Genomic DNA, 12406 nt, shown 5'->3' with positions numbered 1-12406 from the left:
TACAACAACAACAAAACACTGTCTACAAGTGTTCTTGAGGAAAATCATATGCTCAAATAGGTTATTTGCTGGAAGAAATAAGTAACCATTATTATTATTTTTGTATTTTTCCTGTACTGTATGTACCGATATACTTTTTTAAAAATAAATATTGGGTTGTATTTCATATAGTGCTAAGCAGACTGCTCTATTAGAGCAAGTATTTCTCTTTGTGCAATGGATTGATCTCCCCTTCTCCTCCTACTGGGCGCCTCCTAAATCTGTTATGAAAGTTTCCCCAACTCTCCAGAAAAGATTTGGAGATGGTGCTGGGCTCATGCAGGAGAAGGAGAGGGAAGATAAATCTCCTTGCACGTGCGCTCACGCAAAATTGAGGTTGAACACAACCTGTGATTTTTGAAACAGAAGTTCAACTAAACTTGATTCTTTGCACCCTTCATTGTTTTTCTCCCTGCCTTTTTGCACAGCTCTTTTGAGCTCCTATGCTCGCTCTCTGCTAGTCCCCAATACTGTATGTAAATTGGCATGAGCAGGAAACCTGTTCCAACAACATCCCCTAGTGGCATTTCAAAAGCACAGCAAAATATAGCCATGATTAGTCTGGTTGAAAAGTGGAATGGCAGAGCATAGCATTTTAAGCTTAAAAGCATCATTTTCTATGAGCAGCATATGTACAGGGAAGATAATACGACAGAAATAAAGTCTACAATATTGGTGGGGAACCTTTGGCCCTCCAGATGTTGCTGAACTACAACTCCGATCATCCCTATGCATTAGCCATGCTTGCTGGAGAGCCAAAGGTTATGGTCTAAGAGATGCTTTCTGCTTCATCAGTACATATAAAGGGACATATAAGCAAGGTGATTTTTTTTAGTTCAGAGATGAGGATGCTGTGGCACTCCAGTTTCAGCCCAAGCCAGCGTGGCCAATGGTCTGGGATGAGAAGAGTTGTAATCAAATAAAATCTAGAAAAACACAGGTTCTCCGACCCTCGTTTAAATGTCTGTGAGGCATCACATGGTTTCCTCACCAAGAAGCAGAGGAAGAAACATGCTTGACTGGAACAGAAAAATGACAGCTGATGTGACATTTCACAATGAAGGCAGCTGTTGTCACATCTAAGACTAAACAGCCATAGTTTGTGATCAGTAAAAAAGCTGCCTGGAATCCTGAAATATTGGCACATGACTTCCAGGCTCACTGACTTATACTAATATGATCTTACCTCTGTTTTAGGGACGCAAGTAAATATTCTGATATGGTACTAAACTAACCCTGAACTTAAAAAGAAAATTGGGTGGATGGAAACAAGAGAATGTTAGCCTGAAAGGGACAGACATTGGAGAAGCAAATCAGCTCACTATATGCCCTCACCTAATAATAGTCCAAGCAATTATGGCAGCCTTTACACAATGGTTTGTGAAAAAGCACAAAGCAGTAAGAGCTAGACTAGCCAAGGCATTGAGGTGGTGCACTATGGTGGCTCCAGCTGAACCCCAATCTAGCTGAATTACTGGCCCAAGGAAAACCCACATTGGTTTGTTTATTAGACACTCAGATCCTGGTCCTCCTGGACTATTAGAAGTTTGCCAAGGGCCAAATCTACATGATCCTTTCAAGGACAAACAGCAATGTTCAGCAGAAAACCAGTGGCAGGTTCTGATGCAGAAGGATGTTCCAGATTGAGCCCCGTGGCTTTTTCCTCAAAGATAAAGGTGAACAGATAGAGCAAAGATAAATCAACACTTGCTTAAGCACACAGCTAACATCACAGGTAGTTTGACCCTGAGTAATACTAGTTCCTGCCACTCCATCCCCGAAACATTTCCCTCTTCTGCACAGTAGCTGCACAATAGCAGCTGCACAACAGCAGCACAATCCACACTAGAAACCCTCTTCCATCTTTAACTTGCAATATTAGGTAATACAGTGGTACCTCGGGTTAAGTACTTAATTCGTTCCGGAGGTCCGTTCTTAACCTGAAACTGTTCCTAACCTGAAGCACCACTTTAGCTAATGGGGCCTCCTGCTGCTGCCACACTTCCACAGCACGATTTCTGTTCTCATCCTGAAGCAAAATTCTTAACCCGAGGTACTATTTCTGGGTTAGCAGAGTCTGTAACCTGAAGCGTATGTAACCCGAGGTACCACTGTATGCCCAAAGGGCAACTGTACTTTCTACCTACTTTCACAGACTGCAGGTGTTTAGAGCACCATCAGATCCAAAACAATGGGATGAGCAATAACAGAACAGTATTAAAGCCCCTCTTTACCATGGAGGCTGCTTCATGAACCAACTGACATGCTTTTGCAGGGAGAGTCACACTCCCAGCTTCTTCCTAATGTGTCTAACTCATTCCAGGTAGACAGTAAAGTAAGAAGGCTGAAAACATTTCAATGTGATCCATGCCAAGGGTCGCTTTCCTGTGTAGTACCAGTTGCCAAGGTAGTAAGATGCCAATGAAAATGGGTGTGAAACAGCAACAGGAAACACAGCTTAGTTCTGGATTCTGCTGTGCTAAGGCACACTCAACAAAAAGCGATACAGAAGGAAAAGCTGTGCTCTTCCATGAGTATTAATGCCACCATGCTACAGAGGGAGTGAGATAGAAGATTTTCTGCTGAATGCAACAGCTGTGCAGTTTCACCATCAGGAAGCCTGTATCAAAAACCCTGAATCAAATCCTTTTTATTGTAGTGCAAAGAACACAGACTTGCAGCAAAACCAGTTAAAGGCTGCATGGAACTCATGTTCCAATATGGTGTAGAAACATTCCACAGGACACAGGGTAGGATCAGACCTCCAGCATCAGGTCAAATGCCTGCTGTTGTCATTTCCTGGGTGGGAGGGATGCTTGTAGTACAGAATGCAGTTACTCCCTCTTTCCATTTCAGTCTCTCTTATGGAGGAAAGCCCACATCATTTGATTGACTTTTTCAGGATGCTCCTCACTAACCCAGTGGCTGGCTTCAGGGATGAGCTGCACCTTGATGCTCTTCCGCACATTCTGCTCAATACAGGGGATAAGCCCTTGTTCCAGGAATCCATCCTTTCCTCCCCAGATCAGCAGGGTGGGCACCAGAATATCCTTGCACTTTGCAGGAACCCAACTGTAGGGATATAGATACACAGGCCACATTCAGATGGCACTTTGTTCAGTCTTCACAATGTTTACTTACCTGTTTATTTTTGTGTGTTTTGCGATCTTCCACATGACATGAAAGCTACTGCTGGACATCTAGTGCACTCTAGCAGAAGTTTAGAGCTCATTTCCATGTTAATGTTTTCCAAAACAAAACCTGTTTACAACCCCATTATCTGAGAAAATCACTAGGAGTTTTGCATTCATACAATTTGGGGTGCTATCCTGGCGTACAGTTTCCCCCCACCCATTTAAAATGTAGCATGACATGGTGGCATATCATTCAAAAAGCCACAGTTCCATAACGCAACAGAGATACTGCAGTGTAAAAGGATCATTAGCAACTAGGAGAGAAGCACTAGCATTATAACCAACAAAACAAACACAATAAACCCCACATCTGAATGCAGCCACAGAGAAGACACCTGCAAATCTGCACTGGACAGCAGGCAACTCACCACTTTGGCCACTTACCCAAGTTGCGGCCAACCCTACCACTTTCCACACTAGCAGGCCTCATGCACAGCAGTGATGAGAAAAATCAATAGAAATCCAGAAAGACAGCATGCCCACACTTCAGTTCCAATTCTAGAACCCAACCTTTCCCATTTCATCATAAGTTAAAATATCTCAGAATCCCCTTCAGAACAGTCACAGGATTTCCTCATCCCCCTTTCCCACCATTTAGACATATATTTTAGGGAGGAAGAGTGTTTTGTCCCTTGCATCACATAATCCAGTGAATAATGTTGTGACCTCTCCAAATATTTTGACTAGAAAATTCCTGCTGCCAAACAAGTCCCACCCACCTCCAAGGGGAAAGCCTGAATGTACTGGTGCACCACAACTGAGGAAAAGCATATGGTGCCAATACCACACGTGAGCAAATCTGGGGAGGAATGGGTTCTCACGTGGACAGGTTCCTGTAGTAATTCAGGACTGGTGTTAAACCTCCACACTTTGACAGGCTGTACAGGTAAGCCTCTAGCTCCTCATCTGTCAAACGGCGTGCTGGGTTCTGGGCTCCTGTCTTCTTGCCAGTCATGATGAATTTTATTAGCTGTAGAAAAAAAGACACAGCACCATATGGAAGCTGATTAAATGCACACCCCATTTTCTGACCCAGAGGCAGCTCATGCCATTTTTATATATTTACTCTCCCTTAAAGGTAAAGGTAAAGGTACCCCTGCCCGTACGGGCCAGTCTTGACAGACTCTAGGGTTGTGCGCCCATCTCACTCAAGAGGCTGGGGGCCAGCGCTGTCCGCAGACACTTCCGGGTCACGTGGCCAGCGTGACATCACTGCTCTGGCGAGCCAGAGCCGCACATGGAAACGCCGTTTACCTTCCCGCTAGTAAGCGGTCCCTATTTATCTACTTGCACCCAGGGGTGCTTTCGAACTGCTAGGTTGTCAGGCGCTGGGACCGAACAACGGGAGCGCACCCCGCCGCAGGGATTCGAACCGCCGACCTTTCGATCGGCAAGCCCTAGGCGCTGAGGCTTTTACCCACAGCGCCACCCGCATCCCTTTACTCTCCCTTAGTCTTCCACAAAGTACCTTTGCTGGGAAAAGGAGGAAGCAGCATTGTCTCTTTCCCCCCCTTTCCCTTTCAGCTGGCCCTGATCCTAAAAGTGGATCAGACATATGCATTGACATTGAGGGTAAGGCTTCCGAATGGCTAGGAGCCATTATGGCTATGCTCTGCCACCACAGATGGAGGAAGCATGCCTCTGGATGCCAGATGCTGGAAACTGCAGGAGGGGAGAGTGCTATTGTGCTTAGGTTCTGCTTTGGGGCTTTGCATAGGCACGTGGCTGGTCACAGGATGCAGGACTGTGTTTTGGACTACAGTTTAAGCCTTTCCCAGCACTCATCTCCACACTGACTAAAAAACTTTGTATGCTACATTTTTGTATGCCAAGCGGCAGGGGGGAGAATGGATGGGGAAGTGAAGGAATAAGCAAAGAAGGTCATAGTCCTCCCTCCCTCTGGCAGCACTAGAACATGTCATAGCTTGCCATGGCCTCTTCATCCCGGACTCTAGGTAATAGTCTCACCACATCAATACCCAGTGCTTTTCTTCTGGGGGGGACGCAGGGGTATGCATACCCCAAACACTTTGTGAATCTTTGTACTTTTGTCCATTTACTGTATTTATTTCTCCCAATAGTGATTTTCTTGAGTCAAAATGAGAATACCCCCTAAACACTGTTTTAGGGGGGGAAAGCACTGCCAATACCTTAGAAGTAAACTTTAAAAGCCAGGGCATGTGTACATAAAGGTAGGCAGGTGGGAGAAGACACAGGATTGTGCATTTTATGAACCAAGACAGAGAGCTCAGTGCATGACCTTGGATGAAGGGCAGTATAGAAATTTTAGAAATAATAGGAATAATAAGCCTGCACCCAGAGCTGAAAGGAGACTGACAGAAATTTGGGATGAATACATAAAACACAGTTGAGAACTGTATTTTAGGATTGTGGAAGAGAACCATCAGTCCCCAGAGCAGAATAAAATGATTGGACCCTTTGGTTAATCTGCATGAGCTTACTTCCAAGTATGACAGAACATGAGCTTTGGAACCCACTCCGCAACCGTTCCCTCAACTCACGTAGAAGTCATTTAAGGACCACAGGAACTCTGGGAGCTTTGGGAGCTGGAACAGAAACATGTGGCTGGATCGCAGCAGCTGGGTGGGATGTCGTGGAAAATATTCTGCAAGGTGGAAGGGAAAATAAGTTGTGTGTCAGGGCAGTGCCAATTTCTCCACACATGAAATGCCACCAGATACTGCGTGGTATTCAACTATGTTTCAGTTAGAGCAAACCCACTGAAATTAGTCAATGTGAATAAGTTAGGTCCATTCATTTCAACAGGTGTACTCTATGTAAAACTTAGTTGAATGCCACTCTCAGAAACCAATCTTCAAAATACAATGAAAGATGTCAACTGGAGTTGCCTCCTATTTCCCCCTAACTTCTGCGTCAACTTCCAGCCCAAGCAATGAGGGCAGGGAGGATCGTTTTTTTATTTTTTTTAGAAAGCCCTGCTGCCAGGCTCCTATTTATTCACAAGCAATGCTTGTGTGTTGGGGTTGGGAACTTGAGCAAAGCAGACAACCTCCTTCCCACTTCCTCCCAAAAGATCTGTGGTGTGAAATGATGGCCCACCCTGACTCTGCATCCTAAGGGCAATGCAGTCATGGTGGCCTTTTACAGCTCTGCAGGCTTCCCTCTTCCATCCGCAAACCTGTTTAGAGCTAGAAAATGCCAATAGCCATGGTGAGAACCAAAATCATGGGGCAGTACAAGACTTACCTAATAAAACATGTGGTTGAACAGCATCCATGACAATCAGCTTCTCCAGCATATTGGGGTAATTGGCAGCAAATGCCAAAGCTATGATTCCTCCCCAGTTATGCCCCACCAGGATGCACTTAGGAATCTCTATAAAGAACAAATAGAAAGCAATGAAACAGAGACAATGGGCTGTATTCAGTGCTTATCATACCCAAAATAGACCAAGTGAAGTTCATGGACATGAGTAACTTAGGTTCATAATTTCAGTGGGTCTACTTTGAGTTGGACATAACCAATCATGGACAAGTAAGTATCTGCCTATGGGAAGCTACAAGCCTGCTAGATAATTTCCCAAACTCACACACCAGTTCATCCCCACAATGCTCCATTCAGCACCCATGCAACACTTCTGAAAGCTTAGCAAGACTGAGCAGAGGGCATTCTCTTCCCACTGCTAAAAGGTAAGCCACTGCAATGGCAAGCCAGACCCTTCCTCCAAAACAACCATTTCCACTCTTACCATTCTTCTTATTGGGGCTCAGAGCTTCAATGACATCATGTACATCTGCCAGCAGAGCATCCCTCTGATAGTGCTCACAACCAGCTGGTGCGTCGGAAAAGCCATAGCCCCGCAAATCGAGGGCCACCACCTTATAGGCCCACTTAAATTCTTGCAATTGATGGCGCCATGCAAACCTGTTGAAATACATCCAAACCATAAAGGGATAAGTAGAGAAGAAGGCTTCCCTACGTGAAAATTCCAGGACATCGGTGCCTACTTTTGTTGTGTTGCTTTAGTCCTGCTCTGTAACTTCTACAGTTTTTGCTGCTTGGTTTGTTTATTATTGTTACAAAGGTTGCTGGTCTGAACTGTATTTCTATATTGTGTACAAATGATTTTATTAATGCTTATTGTACACTACCCTAGGATCTTTAGATGAAAGACAATTTAAAGGTATTTTAATTAAATATAAGTATTCGCCTCGTTTCGCTTCCTCACCCTCTAAAAATCAAGAAACCCCCACCAAGCTTTTGCTTAATTTATCATGACCTCTTCTACATTTGTTAAAACTGTAAGTCTACTGTATATCATGTTGCTTCTGATTCTATGCAGCATAAGGTCAACACTAAAAAAAAGTTGTATTAATTACAATTTAATGATGAAGGCCTTATGGTCATTCACCATGAGAGGATAGCAGCAATCAAGTCCCTTCCTTCGGGAAGTTAATATTTCTGTCTAAGACCTTTGCCCCAACTTTGCAGGAATTTGCTGGCCAGAAAGGTATTACGTGACACGTTGGCTGACAGATCTGTAGCCTATCACTTCCTGCATGAACCACACCTGGAGTAAATTGATATCAGCTCCAGACATTGCACTTCTTCCTACTGCCGCGCAGCACAGCGACGCTTACCAGTTCTGGGGAAATCCATGCAAGAAAAGCATCAGCTGAGCTCCTTCCTTCCCAGCAGCAACATAATGGAGACGCAGCCCTGAATTCTTGATACCACAAAAGACAGAGAAATAGGAAAGTTACACACAGACAAGAGCTCAGTGATAGTGACAGGTTCACAATATGTGACATTTCCTGTTAAGAGACAGCTGATGGGAAAGACACTTTGCATCTAAGACTTTGAAGAGCAGCTACCAGTCACCTTTGAAAATATCATGGTAGAGGGACAAATAGTTTGACCTGGCAATAAGCAGAAGTAGAGACATCACCTTGCCAACAAAGGTTCGTATAGTTAAAGCTATGGTTTTCCCAGTAGTGATGTATGGAAGTGAGAGCTGGACCATAAAGAAGGCTGATCGCCGAAGAATTGATGCTTTTGAATTATGGTGCTGGAGGAGACTCTTGAGAGTCCCATGGACTGCAAGAAGATCAAACCTCTCCATTCTGAAGGAAATCAGCCCTGAGTGCTCACTGGAAGGACAGATTGTGAAGCTGAGGCTCCAGTACTTTGGCCACCTCATGAGAAGAGAAGACTCCCTGGAGAAGACACTGATGCTGGGAAAGATGGAGGGCACAAGGAGAAGGGGGCGACAGAGGACGAGATGGTTGGATAGTGTTTTCGAGGTTACCAGCATGAGTTTGACCAAACTGCGGGAGGCAGTGGAGGACAGAGGTGCCTGGCGTTCTCTGGTCCATGGGGTCACGAAGAGTCGGACACGACTAAACGACTAAACAACAACAACAACAACAAATGTTTCTCCCAACCTGTAAAATACATGACCAGGATCCTGCTTCCAGCAGCTGTCTGTGAGCACCTGACTATGGCTGGAAGCCTCCCCCTTCCCCTCCACTGTACTCACTTTTAGTGTCACAAAGCCGTGCTCCCCATGCGAGGCATCAGTGAGGCATCTTGGTGGAGTCTCCCGTCTCTTCTTGCGCAGCACTTGGAAAGGGCCCCTAGACACCACTAGCGATAGGGCCCACCAACAGTAGAAGGCAGCAGCAAGGGAAGCGGCACTATACACAACCAGCCAGGACACGGCATTAGAGACCTTCAGCATCAGGCGTGTGGGGATCAGTAAGAGGCGATAGAGAGAGGCCATCCCCTCCTGTTGTTTGGGGCTGCAAGAGAGAGGCTGCAGTTCAGAAGTAGGAGAACACGCTTTGCATCCCAAATTCAATGCCTGGCATTTACAAGTAGAGCTGGGAAAGAACCCTGCCCAAGAGCTGCTTCTAGTTAATGTAGATCAGGGGTGGGGAACCTCAGGTCCACTGGGCAAAAGCTCTGTGAGACTTTCCTGGGCCACTGCCACTTTTCTTGGTGTGTAGAATTGTCTGTAGAAACTTCTTACTTTTGCATGGTTAAAATGCAACCTTTTCCCTCTTCTGTATGCACCACTGTTATGCAGCCTAAGAAAGGTTACTTGCTGCTGTAGTCAGTCCTGGGGCAGATGAACCAATGCTCTGACTTGCTCTAAGGCTGAGGATACACCAGTGTTAATGACTGCATGGAATGCACAGATTCTATTTTTTCCCTGTGCACTTTTGTCCATACAAGAGCACTTTTAAGTGAACTCCATCTCAGCGTTTACCATGACCACTAGTGGGCAGTGCTTGATGGAATATATTTGCACTGTTTGTTGTCCTCCCTGTCTCAATTAGTACTTCCCTACCCTCCTTCCCTGAGTTGTGGAAACCTGAGGTCCATTGTAGGCATACATGCAAGTATTTGTTTATTTTTAGATACAAGCTTTTAGATATACCAGACTTGCACAAAACACTGTTGGAAAAATGTAAAAAAAAGTGTGTTCCCAAACAGCCCCACCAGCAGCCCACCAAGAAGCACCTCTCACTAACTGAAGTAAAGGGAGGGTGCTATGATAGATGGCACCCAGCAAAAGTTACCACACACCTTTTAAAAAATGCCCACACAACGTGCTTCAGTACACCTATGGCTGGGCTCATACAGGTCTATGTTGGATCCCACCCTTACTGCATTATCCACAGAATGGACAAATCTTAACTAAAGGGGGGGGGAGTGCAGGTTGCCACTTGGATGAGGACAACATTGTGCAAATGTGACAATTATGCACACATGGGATACTGAACCCACTTTAAACTGCACTCCAAAACATTTGCCCACGTATGTGCACATAAAATAGAAGATCTAGCTGAAAGGCAACACGTTGGGATCTGCATTCATTGTTACAACGAACCCTAATAATGATTCTTGTATAATTTTTTAAGTTACTGTAAAATCTTAGAAGGGGCGTGGCTGTTATGAGGACCTTGCACTTCGGGATCTGCCACGACACTACCGGTTGCAAGTCCTTTCTCAGAAGACCAGAAACTCGGACCGGCCGCGTTACAAATGGGAGTCCTGCCACGGGAGGCACGACGCGTGTCCACAGGAACTCAACCGAGCAAACTCTCGGTATCCAGCAAACCTAAGCAGGGGTGCTCGCCTGCTAACACGGCTGGGTTCTTGGCTGCCTTCGGATAAAGCGGTGGGGCTCCCAAGCTGAGATAGTCAGTGGCGCGGGCAACAGAAACTCTCTCTCTCGGTACCTCAAGGAGCGGGGAGTCACTCGACGCCGCCGGGGCACGTTCAATCTCCCCCTGCTCCCGCGACCCACTCGCTCCGGCTTCCGTTTTATAAAGGCAGCGCCGCCCCTCTAGCTCCTCCCCGCCCGCCAAGGGAAGACGCGGCGGCAAGGCGAGGGAGCAGCAGCGCTTCCTTTCCCGCCTCTCGGGGCCTCCTGCTCCTTCCGCGGCTGCTTCGGGCGCAGAGCTCCGCCCGTCGGAGCGACCAGGAAAGCCGACCAGGCCTCTCTCCGGCGGATGGACGAGAAGCCTGCGCTGAGCCCGCTCAGGGACGGGGGCGGCTCTCGTCCACAGCTGCTCCCTGCCCGCTCGCCTGCTTGATCTCGAGGGCCCGCCGAGAGAGCGAGCGCCCAGGGAGCCAGGCCTGGAGAGTCCGGGCGCAGGGCCGGATCTCACCCAAAGGAGACCCCGCCTCCTACAAGTCAGGCACGGCGGCAAGAATCATAGAGATGGAAGGGACCACGAGGGTCATCTAGTCCACACACACACATTCCGCCATGCAGGAATATTTTGCCCAGTTTGGAGATTAAGAGTTTTTGGCTTTTGGAAACCTCGCACGGTCAGAGAAAGGCGAAATGGCCCCTGCCCCTGACACATAAATGACCTTCTCTTTCAACTCGGCTGCAGAGCTATGCTTACCACCCCACATATTCACGCACCGGATCATCAGAGTCTCTTTGAACTGTCCATGATCAGGCAAGGGAACAACAACCCGCTTTTCGGGTAGGTACCTTTGAAACACATTCTTTCCCTCCCACCTGAAAGAATTCTGGGCGCTGTAGTTTGTTAAGGGCTGCTGGGAATTGTAACTCTGAATTGAGTAAACTACAGTACCCAGAATGCTTTGAGGGAAAGGATGTGCTTTGAATGTGCTTTAAAGGTATAGTGGGCGGTAGTTAGAGCCACTCACCTCTACAGCTGAAACGGTACCAAAGTATTTTATTGGTAATATAATGTAAGGACACAAAACTACAACTTGACAATAAACAAAACATTCTTCTCTGTATGCTAGCTGAGATTTCCTACAGGCAAGCTGCAAAACAACTGAGATTACTTTGGAAGCTGAGGCGCTTGGTGGGGATACGACGTGCTAGGTGGTCTGGTGGTGCACTTAAAAATGGTGATAAGTGAACAGAAAAAGAGCCTGTTGGCCTAAGTGGGCAAAGGATGGCAGCCTAGGCTTTGGTTTAAGGTTGGTACTTTGGTGGGGGGACGGGACAGGGTTTTGTTTTATTTTATTTAGCAAGCAAAAACTCAGCAGTTTGTCTTTTTCGTGTGCAAATAACAATACTGGGAAAAGTTTCACCATGCCTTTGAGTTCCTTAGAGGAGAGAGGGGATATAAATGTAATAAATAAATGATTCTCTAGCTTTGTGTTATTCCATGCCTCCATGGCACTCATTTTCTGACTGGTGCCCTCGCTCTCAAAATTCAGAATGTGCCCATGGGCCAAAAGACGTTTGCGACCTTTGCTCTACTTACTGCGCCACACTTGCTCTCTCTTTTCAGTCCTATTCCATCTGCTAAGGAAGCAACCTCTGTACAGACGACTCCTCTAGTCTTTTTATTTCTGTTATCTTTTTGCTTCCTTCACTATCTCCTTTATTCTTCTCCCTCTTCAATCACTTCGCCCCGTGGGACTTTCAATTATGGCACGTCAAGCAAGTACCTAGGGCAGGGGTTGGCAAGGTTTACCTCGCCTGGGCCAGTTCACTCCAGCAGCGATCCCTCTCTGGGCCGGATCATGTGTGCGCCTACGATTTCTGGCGTCTGCGCAGATGCGATTTCCGGTGTCTGCGTCTGCGCAGACATGATTTTTGGCGTCTGCACATGCGTGGTTTCTGGCACAGCGGAAGCGAGTCCTTGCGCCACGCAGCACATGGGGACTCACTGAGCGGGCAGCTCAGT

At 46.5% G+C, this 12406-nt stretch overlaps 1 protein-coding gene across 6 annotated transcripts; it reads right to left on the bottom strand.

Moving 5' to 3' along the window:
* Nucleotides 1-2672: 2672 nt before the first annotated feature.
* On the bottom strand, nt 2673-11443 carry LOC128407644 (epoxide hydrolase 3-like). 6 transcript variants are annotated; one of them, XM_053376259.1, is made up of 8 exons: nt 11138-11442; nt 8755-9016; nt 7856-7941; nt 6964-7139; nt 6462-6590; nt 5756-5859; nt 4055-4203; nt 2673-3111 (listed from the first exon to the last, which is right to left on the bottom strand). In XM_053376259.1, exons 2-8 carry the CDS (start codon nt 8995-8997, stop codon nt 2892-2894), a joined length of 1107 nt encoding a protein of 368 aa, XP_053232234.1. In that variant the 5' UTR covers nt 8998-9016; nt 11138-11442; the 3' UTR covers nt 2673-2891. The 6 variants fall into 6 exon arrangements, 5 of the variants coding, with proteins under 5 accessions (XP_053232234.1, XP_053232231.1, XP_053232232.1 ...); XM_053376256.1 differs by having other exon boundaries at nt 11158-11442; XM_053376257.1 differs by lacking the exon at nt 11138-11442 and adding an exon at nt 10463-10707.
* Nucleotides 11444-12406: the final 963 nt, after the last annotated feature.

Source organism: Podarcis raffonei, chromosome 2 (assembly GCF_027172205.1).
Source record: "Podarcis raffonei isolate rPodRaf1 chromosome 2, rPodRaf1.pri, whole genome shotgun sequence".
Lineage (NCBI taxonomy): Eukaryota > Metazoa > Chordata > Lepidosauria > Squamata > Lacertidae > Podarcis > Podarcis raffonei.
This window is presented reverse-complemented; position numbering and strand designations above follow the sequence as displayed.

Bases quoted from the DNA above. Each gene is read 5' to 3' on its own strand.
- LOC128407644 (XM_053376256.1), bottom strand. The intron at 6,591-6,963 runs GTAAGAGTGGAA...TGTTCTTTATAG, and splicing joins GAGCCCCAATAAGAAGAATG to AGATTCCTAAGTGCATCCTG. The intron at 4,204-5,755 runs GTGAGTTGAGGG...TTTTTTCTACAG, and splicing joins GGTCCTTAAATGACTTCTAC to CTAATAAAATTCATCATGAC.